General features: G+C 38.8%; 3 protein-coding genes across 4 annotated transcripts; 1 reads left to right on the forward strand and 2 right to left on the reverse strand.

The window, feature by feature from the left end:
• Positions 1-703: 703 nt before the first annotated feature.
• LOC125242901 (zinc-binding protein A33) lies at positions 704-5,734 on the reverse strand. The gene is made up of 6 exons (XM_048151988.1): positions 5,144-5,734; positions 4,927-5,022; positions 4,579-4,812; positions 4,386-4,468; positions 2,157-2,272; positions 704-1,982 (listed from the first exon to the last, which is right to left on the reverse strand). The coding sequence occupies exons 1-6, from the start codon at positions 5,549-5,551 to the stop codon at positions 1,522-1,524; spliced, it is 1,398 nt and encodes a 465-aa protein (XP_048007945.1). The 5' UTR covers positions 5,552-5,734; the 3' UTR covers positions 704-1,521.
• On the forward strand, positions 4,193-14,592 carry trim108 (tripartite motif containing 108). 2 transcript variants are annotated; one of them, XM_048151987.1, is made up of 7 exons: positions 4,193-4,331; positions 7,538-7,960; positions 8,202-8,297; positions 8,687-8,920; positions 9,106-9,179; positions 9,275-9,390; positions 13,109-14,592. In XM_048151987.1, the coding sequence occupies exons 2-7, from the start codon at positions 7,628-7,630 to the stop codon at positions 13,645-13,647; spliced, it is 1,392 nt and encodes a 463-aa protein (XP_048007944.1). In that variant the 5' UTR covers positions 4,193-4,331; positions 7,538-7,627; the 3' UTR covers positions 13,648-14,592. The 2 variants fall into 2 exon arrangements, with proteins under 2 accessions (XP_048007944.1, XP_048007943.1); XM_048151986.1 differs by lacking the exon at positions 4,193-4,331 and having other exon boundaries at positions 7,368-7,960.
• Positions 14,475-21,542, reverse strand: LOC125280807. Its single transcript, XM_048211553.1, has 8 exons — positions 21,482-21,542; positions 20,940-21,257; positions 20,491-20,812; positions 19,557-19,585; positions 15,239-15,307; positions 14,930-15,010; positions 14,698-14,778; positions 14,475-14,589 (listed from the first exon to the last, which is right to left on the reverse strand). Exons 1-8 carry the CDS (start codon positions 21,540-21,542, stop codon positions 14,555-14,557), a joined length of 996 nt encoding a protein of 331 aa, XP_048067510.1. The 3' UTR covers positions 14,475-14,554.
• Between the last annotated feature and the right edge of the window lie 1,216 nt (positions 21,543-22,758).

The raw sequence follows: 22,758 nt of genomic DNA on the forward strand, positions 1-22,758 counted from the left end.
ACTTAGTGTGCTTACTACCTAGTTTGCTTACTACCTAGTGTATTAGTGTGCTTACTACATAGTGTGCTTACTACCTAGTGTGGATAATACTTAGTGTGCTTACTACCTAGTGTGCTTACTACCTAGTGTGCTTACTACTTAGTGTTCAAGTGTGCTTACTACATAGTTTGCTTACTACCTAGTGCGCTCACTACCTAGTGTGCTAGTGTGCTTACTACATAGTGTGCTCACTACCTAGTGTGCTAGTGTGCTTACTACATAGTGTGCTTACTACCTAGTGTGCTTACTACCTAGTGTGGATAATACTTAGTGTGCTCACTACCTAGTGTGCTTACTACCTAGTGTGGATAATACTTAATGTGCTTACTACCTATTTTGCTTACTACCTAGTGTGCTTACTACCTAGTGTGGATAATACTTAGTGTGCTTACTACCTAGTTTGCTTACTACCTAGTGTGCTAGTGTGCTTACTACCTAGTGTGGATAATACTTAGTGTGCTTACTACCTAGTTTGCTTACTACCTAGTGTGGATAATACTTAGTGTGGATAATACTTAGTGTGCTTACTCAAGTGGAAAGTACTTAGTAAAAATCCCCAAAAATAATACTTAAGTACAGTAATCAAGTTAAATTACTCAAGTACTTTACACCTCTGGTACTCTGTGTCACAGCTGGTTCCACAAAAGAAAATGAGATGCGTAGATCTAATCGCAGCAGATTTATTAAATGAATAAAACAAAACTGGGCAGCAGGAGCACAGCACAGGAAATTAAGCAGACAACCGCAAATTCAACCGAGTATAAATATACAGGATCAAATGGAACTAAACAAGAAACAGGTGAACAACATAATCAGTAACCACAGCAACAAACCAGTACAAGAGAACAAAGGAAACAGGAAACAAACTCGTAAGAGTCCCAGGAACAGAAAATAAACCAGAACATGACACTCTGGGGATGCATCCGAAATCGCATACTCTCTTGAGTATACTTAGGAGTAGCAATATGTAATTACTTCAAGACCGCTAAAAAAGTATGCTCTATATAGTGTGAATGTGTGTAGTTTGAATTTAATTCGGATGTACTTCGCCATGTTGTCATTATCATGTGACCTATCAGTGTCAGTTGCGTCCCTTTTCATTTTTGAATATGCCAGTTAATACAGGAGCATTTGTCAGAGCAAGGTCTCTTTCACAGTACATTTCTACACACATTTATATATACATATAAAAAAATCACACTCTCAAATACAGTTCAACTATGAAATACAACATCATATCACAAATCCCCTATTCATAATCATACTATAAGCTTTATGGCTTATACATGATAGAAATAAAATACCACTTCAAATTATATTTATTCATTTAAATTTTCTTTCTTTTTTTTTTTTTTTAGAAATCAAAACATCATATTTATAACAATAATTTATACAAAAATGAATAGGATAACCAAACCATTTTTCAGATTCTCAGAAATCCAAAGCAGGTGTACAAACAGAAGATTTGATTTATAGATAAATCTATTCATCTCCACAACACACTGTGTGAATGAGAGACATTTTGTCTGCATTGCAAAACACAACCTGACGTTTCTCACTGTCTACATAAACCCCAACTCTCCTGGGTATAATCTGGCTGACGATTAGGGTTTCTTCACTGCCCCTTACAGCATAAAATCGGTCATTTTTCACTGAAAGAGATATGTTCTCAAAATATTTAGAAAATAATGTCTGCCAGAGAGAACTATTCTTCTCCTTTGGGTAATATCTAACTGTAAGTCCACGTTCCCATCCTGGTTCAACTCCTATGTCAACCTCCCAGTACATCTGACCAGGTTGTATGTTCTCCACATAATTGTCCTTATAACCGTTGTGAAAGTTTTGAAATTTAGCAAAGTAATCTTCCCCTTGAGACTGCAGATGGCTGTCTTTTCTGATTGCCAGTTTCAGATCTTTGTCTATTGTAGACGTATCTGATAGGTCTAAAGAAAGAAAGATTACAGGAAGCAAACATTCTTCAAACAAATGAAACTTAATGTTTATTAATATGGTGACCTAGACATAAATATGGTTGTGTATAATAACAGAAACAAAATAATAAGAGTGCTAAATTTCATAAAAATACCATGAGAGATGTTCATTAGGGCTCAACTCACCATGTTTGACAGGGCCTAGCATGTCTCTCCAAACTATTAGTGGCAGGTCAGTTTCATAAGGGCCAAGGGTGAAGTGGTCATAAATCACTTTAGCACCATCAAGTCTTGATTTAAATCTGTAGAAAATAATAGTTTTAAATTCATCCACTTGTATATGTATTTAAAGGGATAGTTCACCCAAAATCGAAAATTCTGTCATCATTTACCCTCCAGTTGTTCCAAACCTGTATACATTTCTTTGTTCTGCTGTATATTTGGATGAATGTTTGTAACCAAGCAGATATGAGTAAATGTTGACAGAATTTTCATTTTTGGATGAACTATCCCTTTAAGTCACACTGGATGGTTAAGAATAAAGAATAAATGTTTAACATGTTTAAAATGCATCCCTACAACCATACAAAAGACAAGCGGTTTGGAGAATGGATGGATGGATGTTTAAGTTAACACATAACCCATGTTCTCCCCAAAAGTAATTTCAGTCATTTGTGTGAATTAAGATGTGATGTGAAGGAGGAGGAGAATTTATATGTGCATCAGGTTTTTCGACAAGAAAGACTTCCACATAGGATACATCTGTGCATCCTCGCTCATAGCTCCTCTGGAAGCTTCCTCACTCCTTGTTCCTCGCTTCCTCATGGTGCAATTAGAGAATTCTTCTTCTTTTGAATTTAATGGTGTTTGGCAAACCAGCTTTGGTGCATTTCCACCAATTAGTGAATTGAGATGTCTTTCAAGATGGCTTACTTTGTTTGGTTTCCGGGTCACAGGTTAGGCGAGCACCAGTTTGAGTATTGGAAAGCACCACTGTGCATCAGTTCAGCGCAAATCCAGACCTAAAGCCACGGTGCCCTCCGAAAACAATCATGGCCGCCATATTGAAGGATCGTTGCAAATCGAAGTGCTCAAAACTGGCCACTTCAAAGGGCACTGATGGATACTTTAGGCCCCCATGATCCTTTGTACAGGGAACTTGTTTGACATCACATAATGGATACAGGAGGCTCGGAGTTCGATTTTACCTAATGTATGTATAGTATTTTTCTATATTGTAATATTAGTTAGATTTGGTAAATTATTATGGTCATAACAACATTGTACTTCAACAAAGATACTTTTACTACAGCTACCTTTATAAGTCCATTCAAATGTTTCAAATATATAGACACAATATACAATATGGTGCGATAAACCAAAAATAAATAAATAATGTTAAACAAAAGACGCAGCTTGCACAATCAACTCATTGTTCAGAGCGTATTTTTTGGGGGGGGGTGTACCAGCGTACAAAATGTGCGACGAAGATGCCTCCTTGATTGTCTCGTTAAGATGACGGAGATTTTTTTTTTGACCCCTACACTCTTCATCCCTTCGAAGCTCTCACTCTGGAGGGTAAACTCTTTGAAGGAATAGGGCAGAGGTCTTCAACCCTGCTCTTGGGGACCCACTGTCCTGAAAAAGTTATTTAAAACCTGCTTCAGCACACCTGTCTGTGATTTTCAAGCGATCCTGTAGAGCTTGATTAGCTGGTTCAGGTGTGTTTGATTAGAGTTGGAGCTAAATTCTGCAGGACAGTGGGTCCACAAGAGCAGGGGTGAAGACCTCTGGATTAGGGCATAGGGATGAGCCCTTCCGAATGGAATGCAGGAACACTTTCATTGGAGGGTCTTGTATTTGTCAGTCAGCACTGTAATTGACATTACCAATGAAATCTTTTCTTTTTTAAAATTTTTTTTTTATTTAGGCAAACAAAAAAGTACTAAGACATGAGCAAAAAAACAAAACAAAAAACAAATATGGACAAATATAGATATTGAAAAAAATAAAATGAAGTCTTTAGAATCGGCTGCGGGGTGGAGTTTGCGCTGAACTGGTTTGGGGAGAGAGAAAAAAACAAGCCGCTCAAGATGCTTAGCTCCCTCATTCCTCATGGTTCAATTAGAGAATTGAAATGTGCTTTAAGATGGCTGAATTTGCTTGGTTTACAGGTCATGGGCTGGAGGACAGAGGAGCGAGGAAACGAAGAAGGATGGTTTTGAAAACTGAGAAGCACCCCAAGTAAATGCAGCCAAACAGACTCACAACGGCTAAAAGTTCACTACTACTGCCACTAGAGGGCGAATTGTGGTTGCAGATAGCCAGTGAAAAGACAGCTTTCGAGTCTTGGCTAAGCATGTAAGTGTCAAAAGAGGACAAACAATGTTTGCAAAAATGCATTTTACATCTTACTTGGATGCCAAGGCAGACTCGATGCCTTTGTTCTCACTGAGTGTGATTTTATCAACCAAAGGGAAACCTTCTTCACTCCACCACTGAAAACAATTTCATGAAATCCAAAATGAAATATTAAATGACATATAATAAATTACAGCATAGAAAATTGTATTTATGTATTATATTTGTGAACATAGAAGAGGATTACCTGTAAAAACGTCTCAGGTTGGCATATTGTTAGTCCTGACTCCAACACGGACACCTGATTATTTCCATTTATTTGCAACTTTGTCAACAATGATGCATTTTGCTGCATTGATTTCTCAGCACTGTTGGCTGCCTTCTGGAGCTGTCTCATAATTTCTTTCTCCTTTTCCCTCAAGAAGTCATGCATTTTGTTAAACTGAGCATGCATCTTTTCCTCAAGACATTTGGCCCTTTCCTGTGCATTTACATTATATGAATTGTAGAAGAAATGTGATACACAAAGTTTAATAGATTGGCAGACTGAAAAACATGAAAGGAAAAAAAACAATAATTTCTTTAAATAACGTACCTTAGATTTTGTAATTTCAAGCACCTGGATCAAGATCATGTCATCCACTTGTTTATTGTCCTCCACAATAAATCTCAATGCTTTTCTCACCACATTCTAAATGAACAATAGCATCAACAAAAGCACATTATTACACAAAAAGTTGTCATTACAGTTTCATTCCGTCACATTCTTTTATTTGTTTATTTATATAGTATACATTGCACATATATACAACCTCACTGATCTTCATAGCTTCTTTTACAGGCTTGAAATCATGTCCACGGTGTTTCTCTCCCTCCTTACAGATGAGGCAAACCAATCTCTGATCATTCTCACAAAAAAGTTTGAGTTGTTCTTCATGCTCAGAACACAACAATTCTTGTGCTGTCCTTGGAGTCTGCTGTTTTGTCTTGCGCTGTTGTTGTACGGCATCCACAACATTTCTCAGAACTCGGTTACCTTTAACATCCTGTCTGGTGAAGATTTGTCTGCATTCCGGGCATTTGTGAGCACCTTCAATTGATTCCAAATGACTTGTAATACACTGTTTGCAGAAAACATGCTGACAGGGCAAACTTACTGGATCGTTGAAGTCACTCAAACACACTGGGCACATGAGGTGGAGAGACAGCGTTGAAGCCATGAAATTTCTCTGTTTAGAATCCTCTGATGTTCAGTGACAAACAGAACGCTTCCCCTGTTGTAGTCAGACTAGTGTGAAAACACTTTCCTGATGAAACAATGAAGCTGTAGAGTTTGTTCAGTCTTTTATTGAGTGAGATCACACCCTCTCGCATTATGGAACAGAATGTTTTACATACTTCTGCACTGAATTCATGGGGAGAAAAAAAATCAAAGATCCTTTATAAAACAGTAGGCTACTGTAGACAATTTGCAATATTTGTTAGTATTTGTGACTGCATGAGGTATACTAACAACAACAATTTTACAACATTTATTAGGTTAAAGCTACAATATGTAGATTTTTCGCCACTAGAGGTCGCCTATTCAGATCAAAGGTGTAGCTAGATGACACCGAGTTTGAGCGCGGAATCTTGGAAGATGTTATCTTCACCTCACAGCCAGTGGAAAAGCATCAGGACGGGACTCGGGTAGAAATCATATTCATGGATGAGATTATTAATGTCACTGTAGCATGAAGCAGCGCAGGGCTGAGTGACAGAGCTGAATGAGGCCGCTGGAGAGATTGCTAATGAGAGGCGAATGTGACACCTCGCGAGCAGCAGAACTTTTATTATGCGACAGCTGCTTCTGCTTCTTCCGGTCAAGCGTATGAGGTAACACAGCAGTGTTTATCATGTTAGATACATTTGACTGTGTTGAAAATGATGTTATAACGTTACTCTTAGCGTTTGCTCGTCGGCTGCTGTGATACACTTGTTGCACACTGCAGTAAGCTAGATCAAATTTAGAATTTCATATTAATAAATGCTGGGTGGCTTGTGTTGATAAATGGCATGCAATTAATTTTAAAACGTATTGTATGATGGAGAAAATGCTGTAATAGCTACTTGACAAAATAGTGTTTTTATCTGAGGCATGGTAAAAGCATGGTACTCTTGGAAAAACTAGATTTAAACAATAAGATTTAAACGTGTTGAGCTACATAACAATAATTCGTTTTCTGTCTATAAATGTAACCAAACAGTTGTTACCTTGTCTAATAAAACATGTAATATATTAAAGCGTCTTAAGAGTTTCCATGGTTTCTACAAAATAAAACGCGGATATGATGCCATTGACAGGCGACTCCCGTACACGTCCCGTATCTTTGGTTAAAATCGCAATTTAAATTGCGATTTACAAATATTGTACTCAACTGAACAAAATATATAACACTGGCCTAGTGGTTTTTGGATATTTTACTGCAAAAATCTTACATATTGAAGCTTTAATGTTATTATATAAATATATAACAAACAGTTGATGGGCCTCATTGACTTCCATACTATGAAAAGAAAAAAAAATACTAAGGAAGTCAATTGGGCCCATCAACTGTTTGGTTACTGACATTCACCAAAATATCTTCTTTTGTGTTCAGCAGAAGAAAGAAACTCATACCAGTTTGGAACAGCTTGAGAATGAGTAAATGATGACAGAACTTTCATTTTCGTGTGAAACAACCATATAATTTCTCCCTAATTACACTGGGTTATTTTTGTGGGGTTACAAAATGTTTAAACCATTTGTTCAGCTCTTATGTAAATGTTACAGAGAAAAGGTTAGGAACATACTTAACAATAGGCATGTCTTTAAGCTTAATACATGCATTGACTGAAAAGTGTTTGTGCTGATACAATATATTCCAAGTCTCTATTCTAAAGAGAAACATTTGCATATAGGTATAAGGTTTGATATTCCAGTTTGGCTACTTTCCATGTTATACAACCAGTGGGAGGAACAATAGTTTCGCAAACCTAATTTAAAAGTATTGAAAACCGAAAGTGTTCACTTATGAAGCAAAGTCTTGGTATAAGAACAAACACAACTGAGAAAATAACATCATCATCTTTGGAAGAAAGATTTATTCAGCCAAAACAGAGCTTATTGCTTAGAACACGATCTTGACCAGAAGGAATCTAAAATGTATTCTCCTTTGTCTTTGCAGATAAAGTGCTCCGTGTGTTTGAGTGATTTTACGGATCCAGTGACTCTCTCTTGTGAACACTCGTTCTGTCGGGAATGCATCACCGGTCACATGCAGGCCAGCCTGGGACCAAGCGCCTGCCCAGAATGCCAAAGGCCTTATAACAAAGAAGACCTGAAATCCAGCCGTTTACTGAGGAACATGACCTCGACAGTGAGAGAGCACCTTGCTGAGCAGAAATCGGACAGATCCACATCTAAAGAAGGAACACAAGCATTAAATTCTCCAGAAATGGAAAAGATGCTGATGTGTTCTGAACACGATGAGAAGCTTAAACTGTTCTGTGAGACTGATCAGAAGCTGGTGTGTGTCATCTGCAGGGATGGAGACAAACACAAAGGCCACGTCTTTAAACCTGTGAAAGAAGCTGCGCAGATCAACAAGGTAAAACTCGGTCATTTACATATGAGTCACATGTGACTTCCTGATTAAAGCACTGCGGATTAAGAGCTGCTTTCTTGCTTTCAAGTGTCTTTCAACCTATGCTATTCATGTAATGTTATTCATGGCATAATTATGTTTCTAAATTTGAATCCCAGGCTTATTTAATTGAAGATATCCAGAGAACATTTATTGTTTTTTGTTAGTGTTTTTCAAATCATGCCTGAGGAGTATTTTTCTATAGGGGGAGCTGAAGACTGCTTTGGGTTTTCTTGCCAAAGAAAATGGACAGCTGGATTACATGATACAACAACAGACTACTGAGATCACTAAAACTGAGGTATCAAAGCATATAAACAAAGAGAAATATAAGGAATGATTTATCTGCACAGGTACCAGCGGCTCCACATTTCATGTCTGTATTAATCTTTCTGGCCTATCAATTAATTTATTCAGAAATACATTAAAACAGTTCATACATAGTGTCTTGAATACACCTCTTCCATGAGCTAGTTTCTTCTTTCTTCTTCTTTATTCCTTATATGACCATGAGCTAGTTTATAATTTAAAAATTAAAATTAATTTTTATAGTTTTTGGGTGACATAAAGTAAAAAAGAGGGTGATGCAACTGTCCTGACAATATAAAGAAAATGAAATTCTTGTAAAATATTTGTTATATTATTACTAATTTACAGCCACAAACTAAGATCTTTTTTTTCTCTATTTAGGATAAATCCAAAACCTTATCAGCCCAGATCTCTGCTCAGTTTGAAGAAATGCACCAGTTCTTACAACAAAAAGAGGATGAGGTGAAGAAACAGTTGGAGAAGGAGGAGAAGAAAGTTATAGAAGTCATGCAGAAGAATCAGTCTTTGATAAACAGAAGGTTTATGGAGAACAAAGAAATGGAGATTATTCTGCAGTCAGCTCTGGAGATCGAGCAACCTGATCACTTTCTACAGGTCACAACACATTTGATTACATCTGTTTTTAAAGGGCTAAGTTGTTTTTAAAAATAGTTGTCACAATAATTTGTAAGAACACACATGGAAGTATAGTTAGGACTAATTTTAAATTACAGTTTTTATACTGTACACAACCTAAAGCAGCCAATAAGTAATTTTTTTTAATCTGTTTTTGTCTACAGTGGTGGAATGAAAAAGGATTTCCAATGACAAAGAACATGAAGCAGAAAGCCACTGAGACACCATCAAATACCCAGTAAATAACCTGCAATGTTGTTATTTAGACCTAAATCACATCCGTCATTTCTGTAGAACTGAAGTTTCTGATGCTGAATTGACTCTCTGTTTCAGATATATGTCAAGGGTCAAAGATCTTTCTGTGCTTCCCGATTCTCTCTTTCTTGGCCCCCATGAAACTCACATGCAGTTCTTTGTGTGGAAGGAGATGCTGCAATCCATCAAACCAGGTGAAGAATATGACAGTCAATGCATTTTCAACAATTCATGTTTAAAGTTCAGCTATAAAGTGAAAGAAATGTCAAAAAAAAAAAAGAAAAAAAGAAAAAAAGGCCAGATTTTTTTTAATTATTAAAAAATTTGATAGATTTAAAAAAAACAAAAACAAAAAAAAAAACACATTTTTTATAATCTTGGACATCCTTATTTGTAATTGAGACATTTGCAATGTAAAGCTAGCTAAAGATGATTAAATAGAAGAAAGAAAAGACGCCCTAATAAAGACCTTAAAAATACATGACCAATCAGAAATCAGTATATGATGCAAATATCACAAAGACATTGTGGCAGAACGGAAAAGTCCAGATTCCACTTGTTTACTTTAACTTTCATTGCACGAAAGGTAAAAGGTGCGTATCAATTAAGGGAAGTGAATATATTTATTCAGTTGGATATTTAACATCAAGCATTTTATTAATGTAAATCAACAGGACATTTTCAAACTAAAAATATAAGCCAAAAATAGCACAGTTAATGTGAAATACTCGGTTACTAATGTAACCTCGGTTCCCTGAGATACGGAATGAGTACTGCGTATGGGGGAAAAGTCTCCCTTTTTCCCCACTACTGAAGCCTTTTCAATAACGCAGTGCAGCTGCATCGTCATTGGTTCACTCATTGCAAGTCGTTGAACCAATGACGGCGCGGCTTGGCTGCGCGGCCTATGGCGAGAGAGCGCGCGGACTTTCCCGCCGAAATGGGCGGGGTAAAGCCCTATATAAGTGAGCGTATCGCCATAGGCCACTCAGGCCATATCGACTGAAGCGACGACACTGAGCCGCAGCCCAGTGGCACGGCAAGTAACGCAGTACTCGTTCCGTATCTCAGGGAACCGAGGTTACGTTAGTAACCGAGTAAGTTCCCTTTCGATACTTCACTCGTACTGCGTATGGGGGAATGAATTCAACCACGCCGTGCCGCGGCTGGGGAACGACTGGACCTGACCGAACACCTTGAGGGGACTAATTGTCAAGTGAGAAGGCCAAAGCCGCCGTAACCCCTGTTGCACTACGAAGGAGAAACTCCCGGGTTTGCGCAAAAAGCGGAACTCCTAGGGCCGCGAATTCACGCTGAAAGGACCCGAGCTTGCAAGGTCAGAACGTCCAACTGATAAAACCTGGCAAAAGTGGACGGCGAGGACCAGCCGGCCGCCTCACAAATGTCTTTAATGGAAACTCCACTGGACCAGGCCCAAAATGAGGCCATACCCCTAGTGGAGTGGGCTCTTACTCCTATGGGGCAAGGGGTGCCCTCCGAGGAGTAACAGAGAGCTATAGCGTCGACAATCCAACGTGAAAGACGCTGTTTTGAGACCGAAGACCCTTTGGTGCGGCCACCAAAACAAACAAAGAGCTGATCAGACTGCCGAAAAGGACGAGATCGCTCGATATAAATGCGCAACGCCCTGACAGGGCAAAGCAATTCCTGCTCCTGCTCGCCCGGAAAGGGGGGAAGTGCAGAGAGCGAAATGACCTGGGATCTGAAAGGTGTAGACAGCACCTTGGGAACGTAGCCCACCTTAGGTTTCAGCACAACTCTAGAGTCACCTGGCCCAAATTCGAGGCATGCAGGGCTAACAGAAAGGGCTTGCAAAACGCTTGGGCAGGAAATGTCTCATCGCTTGAGAAGACTTCTGTGCTGCCGTAAAGCGCTCTGTGAACCCTTCCACTGCTGGTCCAAAGAGTCCTGACGGGGAGACGGGTGCATCCAGGAAGGCCGTCTTATCCTGATCTTTGATCTCCGTCAGGTTAAGCCATAAATGGCGCTCCAATACAACCAGGCTGGCCATCGATCTCCCAATGGCCTGGGCCGTGGCCTTCGTGGCCCGCAGGGCTAAGTCAGTCGCGCTGCGGAGGTCCCTGAAGGCAGTTTCTTCAACGCCAGACTCATCCATGGAGCGGAGACGTTTGGCTTGAAAGACCTGGAAGATGGCCATAGAATGGAGTGCTGAGGCAGCTTGGCCCACAGAGGCGTACGCTCTTCCTGCGAGGGCGGAGGTGGTCCTGCAGGGCTTGGACGGGAGGGAACGCTTAGTCTTCCAGCCCACAGCCGCGGGCGGAGAGAGGTGGGCAGCCACTGCTTCATCCAGGGGCGGCAGGTGTTCGTATCCCTTTTCCTCCGAGCCATCGACTGAGGTGAGGGCTGACCGGTGTGACGTGTGCAGGCGGGCTGAGTATGGAGTGCACCATGACTTGGCCAGTTCCTCATGAACTTCAGGAAAGAACGGGGCCGAGCGTTGTCGAGGGGCTTGGCGGCGGCCTGGGAGAAACCACTCATCCAGGCGGCTTCGCGATGGCTCCTCTGGTGGAGCCCAGTCGAGGTCCAATTCCTCCACGGCCTTAGATAGGACGCGGAAAAGCTCGGCGTCCATACCTGCGCCGCGATCAATGGGCTCCAGGGGGGGCAGGGGGGTGGGGTCGTCCGACTCGCCCATCCAGTGCTCGGTATCGGAGGCTGCCAGAGACATGGAGTCGTCGAGCTGCTCCTCATCAGATCCGCCGAACGAGACAAGGTCGCTTGCATCCGCTGAGGGATGTTGCTCGGGGTGGGAGAACAGAACCGGGGACTGCTCTCTGCTGGGAGAAGGTGAGGCATGTGGGCATTGGGCCGACGTGAGCTCGCTCAACTCTGTGCACTGGACTGGTCTACCCCGCTGTCTCTTCCTAGCCGGCTCGCGGGAGGAAGGCGAGAGGAGGGCGCGATCGGCAGGGTCACTTCCCTTGAAGAAAGCAGCCTGAGAGCGCAAGGACGCCAGGCTCATGCACTCACAGTGCGGGCATGAGCCCCCAGCAAGCGCGTCATCCGCATGGGATTTGCCCAAGCATCCAACGCACTCGCCGTGGCCGTCTGCATCGTGCAGAGGGGCTCTGCACGTAGTGCAGTGGTGGGGCATTGAAAAATGCCGGGGTGCCGTGAAAACGGCGATTGTGTGGCTCTTAGAACGGCGAGGGCCGTAAGCGGTGAAAACCGTTGTGGAAAGTGCTCTTAAAGCGGTTAGTAAACCGCGGAAAAATGCTCAAATAGATGCGCCTGATGGCGGCAGGAGACGTGCTGAGACCGGGCCGGAAGCAGGAAGCGGGAGGCGGCTGGTCGACGGTGCGCAGGCGGCAGTCGACGAGGGCGAAGGCGCTGGCGAATCCGGCGACTCAGCAGGGTGCGCTGCGGGGCCTGGTCGACGGCGGCAGAGCTTCTTCCGAGGTGGCGAGCTTCTTTCCAGGCGAGCAGGCTTCAGCGAGGATCAGCGAGGAGAAGACGAGTCGTCGCTGAAGGAGAAAGGACTGAGTGGCCTATGGTGATACGCTCACTTATATAGGGCTTTACCCCGCCCATTTCGGCGGGAAAGTTTGCGCGCTCTCTCGCCATAGGCCGCGCAGCCAAGCCGCGCCGTCATTGGTTCAACGACTTGCAATGAGTGAACCAATGACGATGCTGCTGCACTGCGTTATTGAAAAGGCTTCAGTAGCGGGGAAAAAGGGAGACTTTTCCCCCATACGCAGTACGAGTGAAGTATCGAAAGGGAACTGTACATTTAGTGGTTTGGGGAAAAAATTGCAGAAGTTATACTTTTATGCTAAACATAACCAGAATATTCAATGCAAGATCTGCAATAATGTCTCATTCAACAACTGATTCTTCGTTTAATAATGTTTCTCTCTGTCTGTGCTGTAGTTCCTGAGAGTTTAACCCTGAAAAATCCTGGAGAGTCATACTTAAAAGTGTCTCCAGGGGGCGCCAGAGTCCGACAAGCTGACAGAATGTCTGGTCTGTATAAAGACTTTAATCCAGGTACAGTTTCAGTGGAAAACTTCCAAACTGGCCAGCACTACTGGGAAATAGAGGTAGGAAAAAAGCCAGACTGGACTGTGGGAGTTAAGATGAGTTCAGAAAAACAGACAACAAAGTCAGGTGAGAGTGAGATCCTGCTCCACCTTAAACACAATAAAGGATATGTTCTGTCCTGTGATGGAAAGGACACTCCATTAAGTACTCGAGACAAACCACAGAAAATAGGATTGTATCTGGACTGTGAGAGAAAGCAGGTGTCGTTCTATAACGCTGACAACATGTCTCAATTGGTCCAGATAAACTACAGCTCAAAACAGCCTTGCTGTCTCAGTCTCGTGCCAGGACTTTATCTGGATGGAACGAATAGTGACCCTCTCACTGTCTGCTCATATGAGTTTAACTCAAAGATGAGATTAAAATAAAAATGTTTTGATCTTTCCAACTTTGACACATCATGATGGCAGGAAATATAATTTTTATTTAGCTTCTTGAAGTTTTTGTGTGATTCGCTCACTGCAACAATGACAACATGAAAAGATACAAGAGAAATATTGATTATTTCTTTAAATTAATTTATTGATTACATGCAAGTCTCAACTGAATAATTATCATAGGCTATGATGTGAGAAGTGAACAATAACAATCAGGTTTCTTCCTTTTTAAAAGGTATTTTTGAGTTAATTTTCAGTTTTAAATGGCTAATTTCAGCTTATCCAAAGTCAGCCAAGAGATATGAATTTTATTGTATATCTATTGTTTTTCAGCACATATTTGAAGAGCAAAAAAGATGTTTTAAATTTTTTGAATTCATATTTATGCATGATATGACATGAAAAACATTTTGAAGCATGTTGGTTGTGGAAGACAATCATTCATACATTTTCTTATTTAGGGTTAGGAGGAAAAATAATTAAAGATTTGACTTTGCATTGAAATGATCAGCATACAAATAATAAAAAAAAAAAATCAAAGATATAAAAATACATCTGTACATATGCCATGATAATTAACACACTCGTGGTATCATAATTTAAAATGAATATTGAACATTTAAAAAGCCTGCTGTAAAAAGTTTCAAGATTAGAGGAAGGAAAGTTAGAAAAGTGAAATTACCATGTATTTATATTATAATTTCTGTTATTATGATGAATGATTACCATTCATGTTTATTAAGGTAACTGTCTTGTTTTGTTGATCACTTTATTTAAAATTATTTTTAAAGCAGTCTATACAAAATTTAGCACTGGAAAATGATAATATTCACAAACATGAAGATAAATCTTGCTGTAATTTGCCTGTTATTTGTTTTTATTCTAATACTGTAGGCATCTATATTTCCTCTGGGTGGTGCGAGTCCTTCCTCCCTACAAAATAATTAAATACAATTTACCGATCTCTCGTAAGTTTTACTATGTTTGAAGACTGTTACAGATCAATGTGAATCATCAGATTATTTGTTGCTCAAAACTCACCAGCTCTTCTTGCACAGATGATCTGAAGAAGAATCACAGTAGGAGCAACAAACACTGCAGTCTCAACAATAATCATAATCACTACAGGAAATATGTGTGGACAGATGATAGAGAAAATAGAAAAGAAAGAAGAGAATGAAACTGTAAATTTACAAACCATTAAATTCACATTATTAAAATAATGGTATAGAGTTATCAGCATGAAAAAAAAAAATACAAAGACATTTCATACCTCTGAATAATGATCCAGCATCCATAGAGACTTCAAACTTTGGTGCAGTAGCTGGAATCTGTGTTTTCTCTGTAGTTGATGCTACAGATGTGCCATGATGTGTAAATTCAAAAATACTAACTGATCACACAAAAACATGGTTATAGACATTACTTTTACAAACTATTTAAAATATTTAATACGACTTATTTTAACTGTTGTTGTCACAAGGTTTGTGAAAAGCTGTACTCTCTCAACAAAGGAATATGTAGATAGCAGTTCTACTGTTACTCTGTAAAGCACTGAAATGAGAAAGACAAACATAAATACCTTGCTGTGTAACTGAAGATCTGTGTGCAGCTGAAGTCATACCAGAGTTTGAGGTAATGATCCGATTACCTGTAAAGGGAGTTTTTAAAAGAGTTTTTTTTTTTTGTTCAGATGCATCATATAAAATCAAAATATAGGAAATACTGTATTGTCTTGCTTTTTATTCAACATCTCTGGTTAGCAAAAACTGCCTTGTATCCTCAAAGTCTTCTGTTAAGTTAGGAGCTATATTAATAGCCTCCTGTAGAAATAGATCATATTTAATCAGCTGAAATTGATCATTACAAATATACACTGCATCATGCCTTGTATGCTGTGTTGCCAAGTCCACAGTTTTCCAGAGAAATTGGGCTACTTTTATACTATTGCTGCGGGTTAAAGGTGCCATAGAATTGAAAATTGAATTTACCTTGGCATAGTTGAATAACAAGAGTTATTTATGGAAATGACATACAGTGAGTCTCAAACACCATTGTTTCCTCCTTCTTATATAAATCTCATTTGTTTAAAAGACCTCAGAAGAACAGGCGAATCTCAACATAACACCGACTGTTACGTAACAGTCGGGATCATTAATATGTACGCCCCCAATATTTGCATATGCCAGCCCATGTTCAAGGTATTAGACAACCCAGTATTAATGTCTGGATCTGTGCACAGCTGAATCATCAGACTTTATACAGGTAAGCAAGCAAGGACAATAGCGAAAAATGGCAGATGGAGCAATAATAACTGACATGATATTTTTAATGATATTTGTAAATTGTCTTTCTAAATGTTTCGTTAGCATGTTGCTAATGTACTGTTAAATGTGGTTAAAGTTACCATAGTTTCTTACTGTATTCACGGAGACAAGAGAGCCATTGTTATTTTCATTATTAAACACTTGCAGTCTGTATAATTCATAAACACAACTTCATTCTTAATAAATCTCTCCAACAGTGTGTAATGTTAGCTTTAGCCACGGAGCACTATCAAACTCATTCAGAATCAAATATAAACATCCAAATAAATACTGTACTTACATGATCTGATGCATGCATTCAGCATGCATGACAAACATTTTGTGAAGATCCATTTTGAGGGTTATATTAGCTGTGTGAACTTTGTTTATGCAATGTATTATAGAGTCGTGAGCTTGGGGCAGGGAGCACAAGCATTTAAAGGGAAAGCAGGCTGAATCGGCGCATATTTAATGATGCCCCAAAATAGGCAGTTAAAAAAATGAATAAAAAAAAAAATCTATGGGGTATTTTGAGCTGAAACTTCACAGACACATTCAGGGGACACCTTAGACTTATATTACATCTTGTGAAAAAGCGTTCTATGGCACCTTTAAATTGACCCAAAATAATGTTAGTAGTCCCTGGAATGTTTTGAGGAGCAATTGGGCAGGTTTTGTTGTGAAAACCTGGCAACCCTGCTTGTATGTTTCAATATTTCTGTTAATGTTGATGATTTATGATTATTTTGATAGATCTGTTTATACAGACAACAGACTGTATGGTCATGACTCACAATCCATCTATCAAAGGACCTGTGGCCTGATATATAAGCATTGCATACGCACAAAATGAGCATTGAAATATGTGTAGGGGAGACCGGTATTATTGTAACATGGGGACAGCTGTAACACCACCAATCATAAAGTCCTAAAATCATTTCAGTGTTTACCCACTTCCTCTCAGATCCCTTACGAATGGTTATCAAGGGTGGAAAAAAGCATGTGCTTTTATAAAAAAAAAAAAAAAAAAAGAGAGAGAATGATTTTGGGATAAGAATGTTTTTTTTAACCTGCTAAAGGGGTGTAAGGGGTAAACACATCTTTAAAAAGTGTTACAATAACCATCCCCTTATACAACTATGGACTGTTTCTTTATAATAATTTTAGTTTTAGATTGATCTTATGGATTGTTTCATTAAACCTACTTTTGAAGCATATTGTGTTTTGAAGCTTCTTTTGTTAAACTGTGTTACAACTTACCCCATCATGTGTTACATCCTGAATCTGCGGCTGAAATCGGTCACTTGTTCATACATTTACTATTTTCTACATAGTGAATGGCACATAGTACGCTATATAGGGGATAGGGAACGAATAAGACAGTGTAAATATGCTTTCCATTGAGGCGAATGAAGTCTGGTTTCATGTTAGTGTGACATGAACCGCAGCGCACACACATTCTGCTCCGGCCCAGAGACATGAGAGCACAGAGCGGATCATATCAGACCACAAAAGGTATCGGACCCATTTAAATTCAGCACAGAATGCTATATTTTAAAGCGATATGGAGGAGATTAGGAGGAGAAACGGTTAGAGATTAGAAGGAAACTGAGGCTTTACAGAGCTCAATGGCTCTGGCTGAGCTGTGATATAAACGAAACGCAACTGGTTATTTTAAAAAAGGGGAGGAGCTGTTCGATATGTCCTGCCCTGTCTTCCTGTTTCAGTTGAAATTACTTCAACACAATGAATAATGCTGCGTGTTTCAAGGCACTTCAGTGGGCCTTTAAAGGATTAGTTCACTTCACTATTAAAGTGTCTTATCAAGTGAAATGATCAGTCATTTTCTAATAAAAATATAAATTCTACTTTTTAACCACAAATGCTCATCTTGCACTAGCTCTGCGATGTGCCACGCATTATATAATCATGTTGGAAAGGTCATGTGTGACGTAAGTGGAAGTACTGAGCAAGTGCTTACAAAGCGAACGTTCAAAGACTAAGTCAAACGGCCTTTACCCAAAAAAAAAAAACAACAATGTCAGACAATTTTGCATTTTTTAAGTTACCGTGGCACTTCCACCTACATCGTGACCTTTCCAATATGATTACGTAGTGCATGGCGCATCGCAGAGCAGTGCAAGATGAGCAATTATGGTTAAAATTTTCTAAAATAATATAATTATTTTAGAAAATGACTGATTGTTTCACTAGATAAGACCCTTATTCCTTGTTTAAGATCATGTAGAGCCCTTTGAAGCTGCGCTGAAACTGTAATTTGGACCTTCAACCTATTGGTAGCTGTTGAAGTCCACTATGGAGAAAAATCCTGGAATGTTTTCATCAAAAACCATAATTTCTTTTCGACTGAAGAAAGAAAGACATAAACATCTTGGATGACATGGGGTGAGTAAATTATCAGGAAATTTAAATTCTGATGTGAACTAATCCTAATTAAAGGGAAGTTATTCCTACTGTAAGTCATGATGTTTAGAAAATGAATATGTCAGTAATTTTTGTTCGTTTGGAATTTGAGGTCTCATGGTAATAAAAAGGTGACTTCAGAACCTCAGAACTGAATACAAAGTGCTTAAAGGATCCCATAAGTTCCTGCAAGAACGGCAAAGACTGTCAATGGTTCCACCAGTAACCCCACTATAGGAGAAAGAGCTTTGAGGCACTTAAAATACATTTTGAAGTTCCTCGAGTGTAGTGTGTTCCCGGCAACAGGCAGTATAATGACAGACACTCACTGACACTTTTGGTGGTCAACCGTTCCATCTATAGGTCTGATGACAGAACTGTGCAACTGCTGCTGCACCGCGTGCAGATGTGCTATCTCCTGTGCAGACAATATAACACCTTCCACATGAATCCGCAGTCTTCCAAACATTTTTGAAGCAAACGGCAAGAGTTGCACGATTTCTTTCTAAAATGTTCTGTGAAAGGCACTGATGTTAGAGAACTGTTACACTGCAACATAATCTGTTCAGTTTAATTTTGGTATATTCATTTTGCCAATAGGAAAACATAGGGACATTTTTTATCTGAAATTTACTGATATTTGAATATTTTTATTTTAAACAAGACACGGTTACTGAATGATTTTAGCAGTGTGACGGCAGAAGCATTTACAGTCTGCCTATATCTCATATTGTCCTAGTGTCTTGTACCTTTAAACATGGTGTTACATGGATGGAAATATTCATATGGAACTAATATGCAGATGAGAATATGCACAGTAAAACTATAGGCGTTGTAAGTTCCATATGGTTATTTTGGGGAGGGGATGGGGTGGGATTTCTAAAGGGAATTTTGCACAGTTTCTGGCTTAGCTTATAGTTTTACAAGTCTGAAAACATTTGAGCATACACACACTTTATGGATAAAATTAAAGTTTTACTGTATGTAACACAAGGCCCCAGGACCCATTGACAAATCTGATTACAGAGTTACTTTCCAGATAAAGTGTGATGATAAAAGGTTTGTGAGAGCTGAAGTGAGAGACTGATGGTGTGTAACTGATCATGTACCTTTTGTTGTTGGAGCGGCTGCTGTAGTTCGGCTTGATTTCTTAGAGTTTGAGTTTCTGACTGGAATCAGTGTTGTTGAATCGACTGGAGCTGCAGAAGATGAATGTTCAGATGCAGGACATTAACATCATATTGTCATACTCGATCATAACCAATGCTGGGTGGATTACTTACAAATTGTAATCCATTACTGAATACAAATTACATGATAAATTGTACTACTTTAGGTAATATAATCTGATTACTTTTTGATTACTTTTGACCTAACTCATTTGTCACATTGATTTCAATAAAACAATCTTGTAGCATATTGATATAAAAGTGGAAAGAGAAAGAAAATGTTATCAACAATGTGAAGTGCATTTTCTTAAACTGGGGTTTGAGAAACTGATGAAAATCAAATTAATTCAATCTTAAAATTGTTGAAGATTTTTAAAAAATATTTTAAAATAAAACAATCCAAATAGAATGTTTACTAAGAAATTTTTACTTGTATATGCTGTGTAACCCCTCTCAGGCTACAAGGAGCTCCCTAAAACTGTCTAATTGAGTCATGACGGCTGCCTGGGTCTTACTTGTCTTCTTGCAAAAAAGGACAAGGAGGAGAAACACAGCCAGACCACAGACATGAATGTGAGCAGCTTCATGATTAGATGGTGCTTGCTCATTATCATGAATTAAATCTCAACAGTTAGATAATATTTGCTCATTTCCAGTTTTTAAAGGTACGTGTTTTCTGACATTTTTGCTATATTACTAAGGTTTAGACCAAAGACATAATGTAGATATGACAACATCATTGATGATCTTGCTTCCAAGAAGTTAAAGAAGCAGAAATTCTGTTCAGCGAATAATGGGGTAATAAGGTGTTTCTCCACTTTATATACGAGTGAAACACACTAATCTAGAGCCCATAAACCTTCAGTTTGTTCTGAATTAATGACTATTAATCATCATGTCATGTCTCTGTATCAGAGATTTCTCTGAAATTGAACATTGTTTTACCTGAATACTTGACAGTATATGTGGTTAAGGTCTTCAGTTGATTTCTCTGAGTAACCTGACATCTCCACTCTCTGTTGAGATCTTCATTCAGGAGTGTTGTAGTCAGAGTGATGATACAGCGTGTCGAGGAGAATAATATCTGATATCTGGAGTCTGTCATCAGATTCACACCAGCCTGATTCACCCAGACCAGCTGAAGTCCCTCAGAACGGACCAAATATTCACAACGGTATCTATCATATGAATACAACTGACAGTAGAGAGTCACAGAGCTGCCTGGTCTGATCTCAGTCTGTGAGGATGATGAAGAGACTGAAACAGAAAATAAGACAGAAATCATACAACAGATTTTAGTCCTAAGATTACACATAAGTTTAAAAGGAAAATGTTGTTCTTTTAAACTTGAACATATAATCATATAATTTACAGAAACACTAACCATGAAGAAAATGCAGATAAACAGGTGCATCAGTTCCTTGTTTTTGTCCATTCACATATTGTCGGCAGGTGTAAATTCCATAATCTTCTTGTGTGACTTTCTTGATGTTCAGAGAGCAGTCAGACCCCAGACTCAGTCTCTCATGTCTCTCTATATTCTTCTTCTTTATCCCTCCATCAATTAGTTCAACTGTCTCTGAATGTCTGTTATTATAGATCCATTGAGTTGATGTGCAGCCAGAAAGAGCATTATTACAGGGCAGATGGACATTTTCACCAGAAGTCCTGAACTCATGAGTTACTTCTGCTCCACTCATACCTGAAACATTGAGTGATCATATTTTAATAAATATCAATAAATGAAAACAGGAAATGTGAAAGAAAACAGCACATGCGATCACAACATGAACATCAGTAAAAATAAATCTTCAATCTAACTTTTAGTCAGCCAAAGTAATTAAATGAATTAAATTAATTAATTTGGATCTTCACATTATACAGATCTTTCAAGCCATCTTATAGATCATATAAAGATTTTTTTACCTGTCAGAAGTGGACAGAGAATGATCAGTCCCAGCAGACACATGTGACACTGATCAGACATTTTCTGTTCCTGTCAGTCTGTCTTTTCTTTATACAGTTCTTTCTTTAAACATCATCAGCCCCTCCTGTGTTTGTTAACTTCCTCTGATCTGATGAACTGACTGTTTAGTGCTGACACTATAATACAACTATAATAATTCACTGACACTATACGCCTTTTTAGAGTCCACAATGGTGACATCATTTCAAGTTTTAACTATAAATGAACACTGGAACTCAGTTTGTTTGCAAGTATTGCAGAGTCAAGACTTTATGATACTCAACCTAATCATATCACAACTTGGGTTGGTTTTCCATAGACATAATGATTTTTTATATTCTAAAAAACTGTATATTCTAACCCTAAACACAACCCTCACAGAAATCTGCAACGTGTGTGTGTGTGTGTGTGTGTGTGTGTGTGTGTGTGTGTGTGTGTGTGTGTGTGTGTGTGTGTGTGATTTATAAGCTGTTTTTCTCATGGGGACCAAAAAATGCCCCCACAAAATAAAAATAAAAAATTCTGGTATTACTATGCTTTTGTCACCATAGGGAGAATGTAATTCAGTTATTTTTCAACTCAGTTAGTTTGACCACACTCTGGTTAAACACAGAGGACTGTGATCATCTCTGAACCCATTTTAGACTGATGGGTGTGAATTTTCACACATTCAGGTGGCAGTTCCTCTTGTTTCTTAAAGTGGGTTTCCTTTCACATTTTTGCTATAGTTACAAAACATTTACAAATTCACTAGTGCTGCAGTGTAACAAATGTTTAGCTTCAACTATGCTCCAGCACACCTGGTTATAATTATAATTTATTAGAGTAAAAAACATTCAAATTAGTTTTCAACAAATGTTTAAATAAAGTTAAACCTGATATTAAACATGCGGTTCTATGCATTTTTGCATGCTTGCAGACAGTTGTTTCCCAAATTTGTTCCTGGAGTTTTCCCAAAACTTTGCACTGTGAATGTCAGAATCTGACAGAATATAAAATGTATGACATATATATATATAATATTAGCTTTTTAGGTGCACAAATGTTAATGGGTTATCTCAGGTTCATATAATATTGAAATAATGGAATTAATCTGATTTTATTAGAACCAGTTCCATTTTTTATACTGGAAATGAATGACATTAATGGTTCTCAGACATGCATTTTCCATTGATACAGATAGAACACTGTACTAAAATACTCTGGCTGTTTCCAAAATCATCCCCTACCCTAATTC

This window comes from Megalobrama amblycephala, linkage group LG13 (genome assembly GCF_018812025.1).
Source record: "Megalobrama amblycephala isolate DHTTF-2021 linkage group LG13, ASM1881202v1, whole genome shotgun sequence".
Lineage (NCBI taxonomy): Eukaryota > Metazoa > Chordata > Actinopteri > Cypriniformes > Xenocyprididae > Megalobrama > Megalobrama amblycephala.

Bases quoted from the DNA above. Each gene is read 5' to 3' on its own strand.
- LOC125242901 (XM_048151988.1), bottom strand. From the start codon at position 5,551: ATGGCTTCAACGCTGTCTCTCCACCTCATGTGCCCAGTGTGTTTGAGT. The intron at 4,813-4,926 runs GTACGTTATTTA...GTAAATGCACAG, and splicing joins TTGAAATTACAAAATCTAAG to GAAAGGGCCAAATGTCTTGA. The intron at 2,273-4,385 runs GTAAGATGTAAA...TATTTTCTACAG, and splicing joins GAGTCTGCCTTGGCATCCAA to ATTTAAATCAAGACTTGATG.
- trim108 (XM_048151986.1), top strand. From the start codon at position 7,514: ATGTATTCTCCTTTGTCTTTGCAGATAAAGTGCTCCGTGTGTTTGAGT. The intron at 8,298-8,686 runs GTATCAAAGCAT...TTCTCTATTTAG, and splicing joins CTGAGATCACTAAAACTGAG to GATAAATCCAAAACCTTATC. The intron at 9,391-13,108 runs GTGAAGAATATG...TCTGTGCTGTAG, and splicing joins GCTGCAATCCATCAAACCAG to TTCCTGAGAGTTTAACCCTG.
- LOC125280807 (XM_048211553.1), bottom strand. From the start codon at position 21,542: ATGTCTGATCAGTGTCACATGTGTCTGCTGGGACTGATCATTCTCTGT. The intron at 21,258-21,481 runs GTAAAAAAATCT...TCAATGTTTCAG, and splicing joins TCTCTGTCCACTTCTGACAG to GTATGAGTGGAGCAGAAGTA. The intron at 14,590-14,697 runs GTGAGTTTTGAG...ATTATTTTGTAG, and splicing joins CATCTGTGCAAGAAGAGCTG to GGAGGAAGGACTCGCACCAC.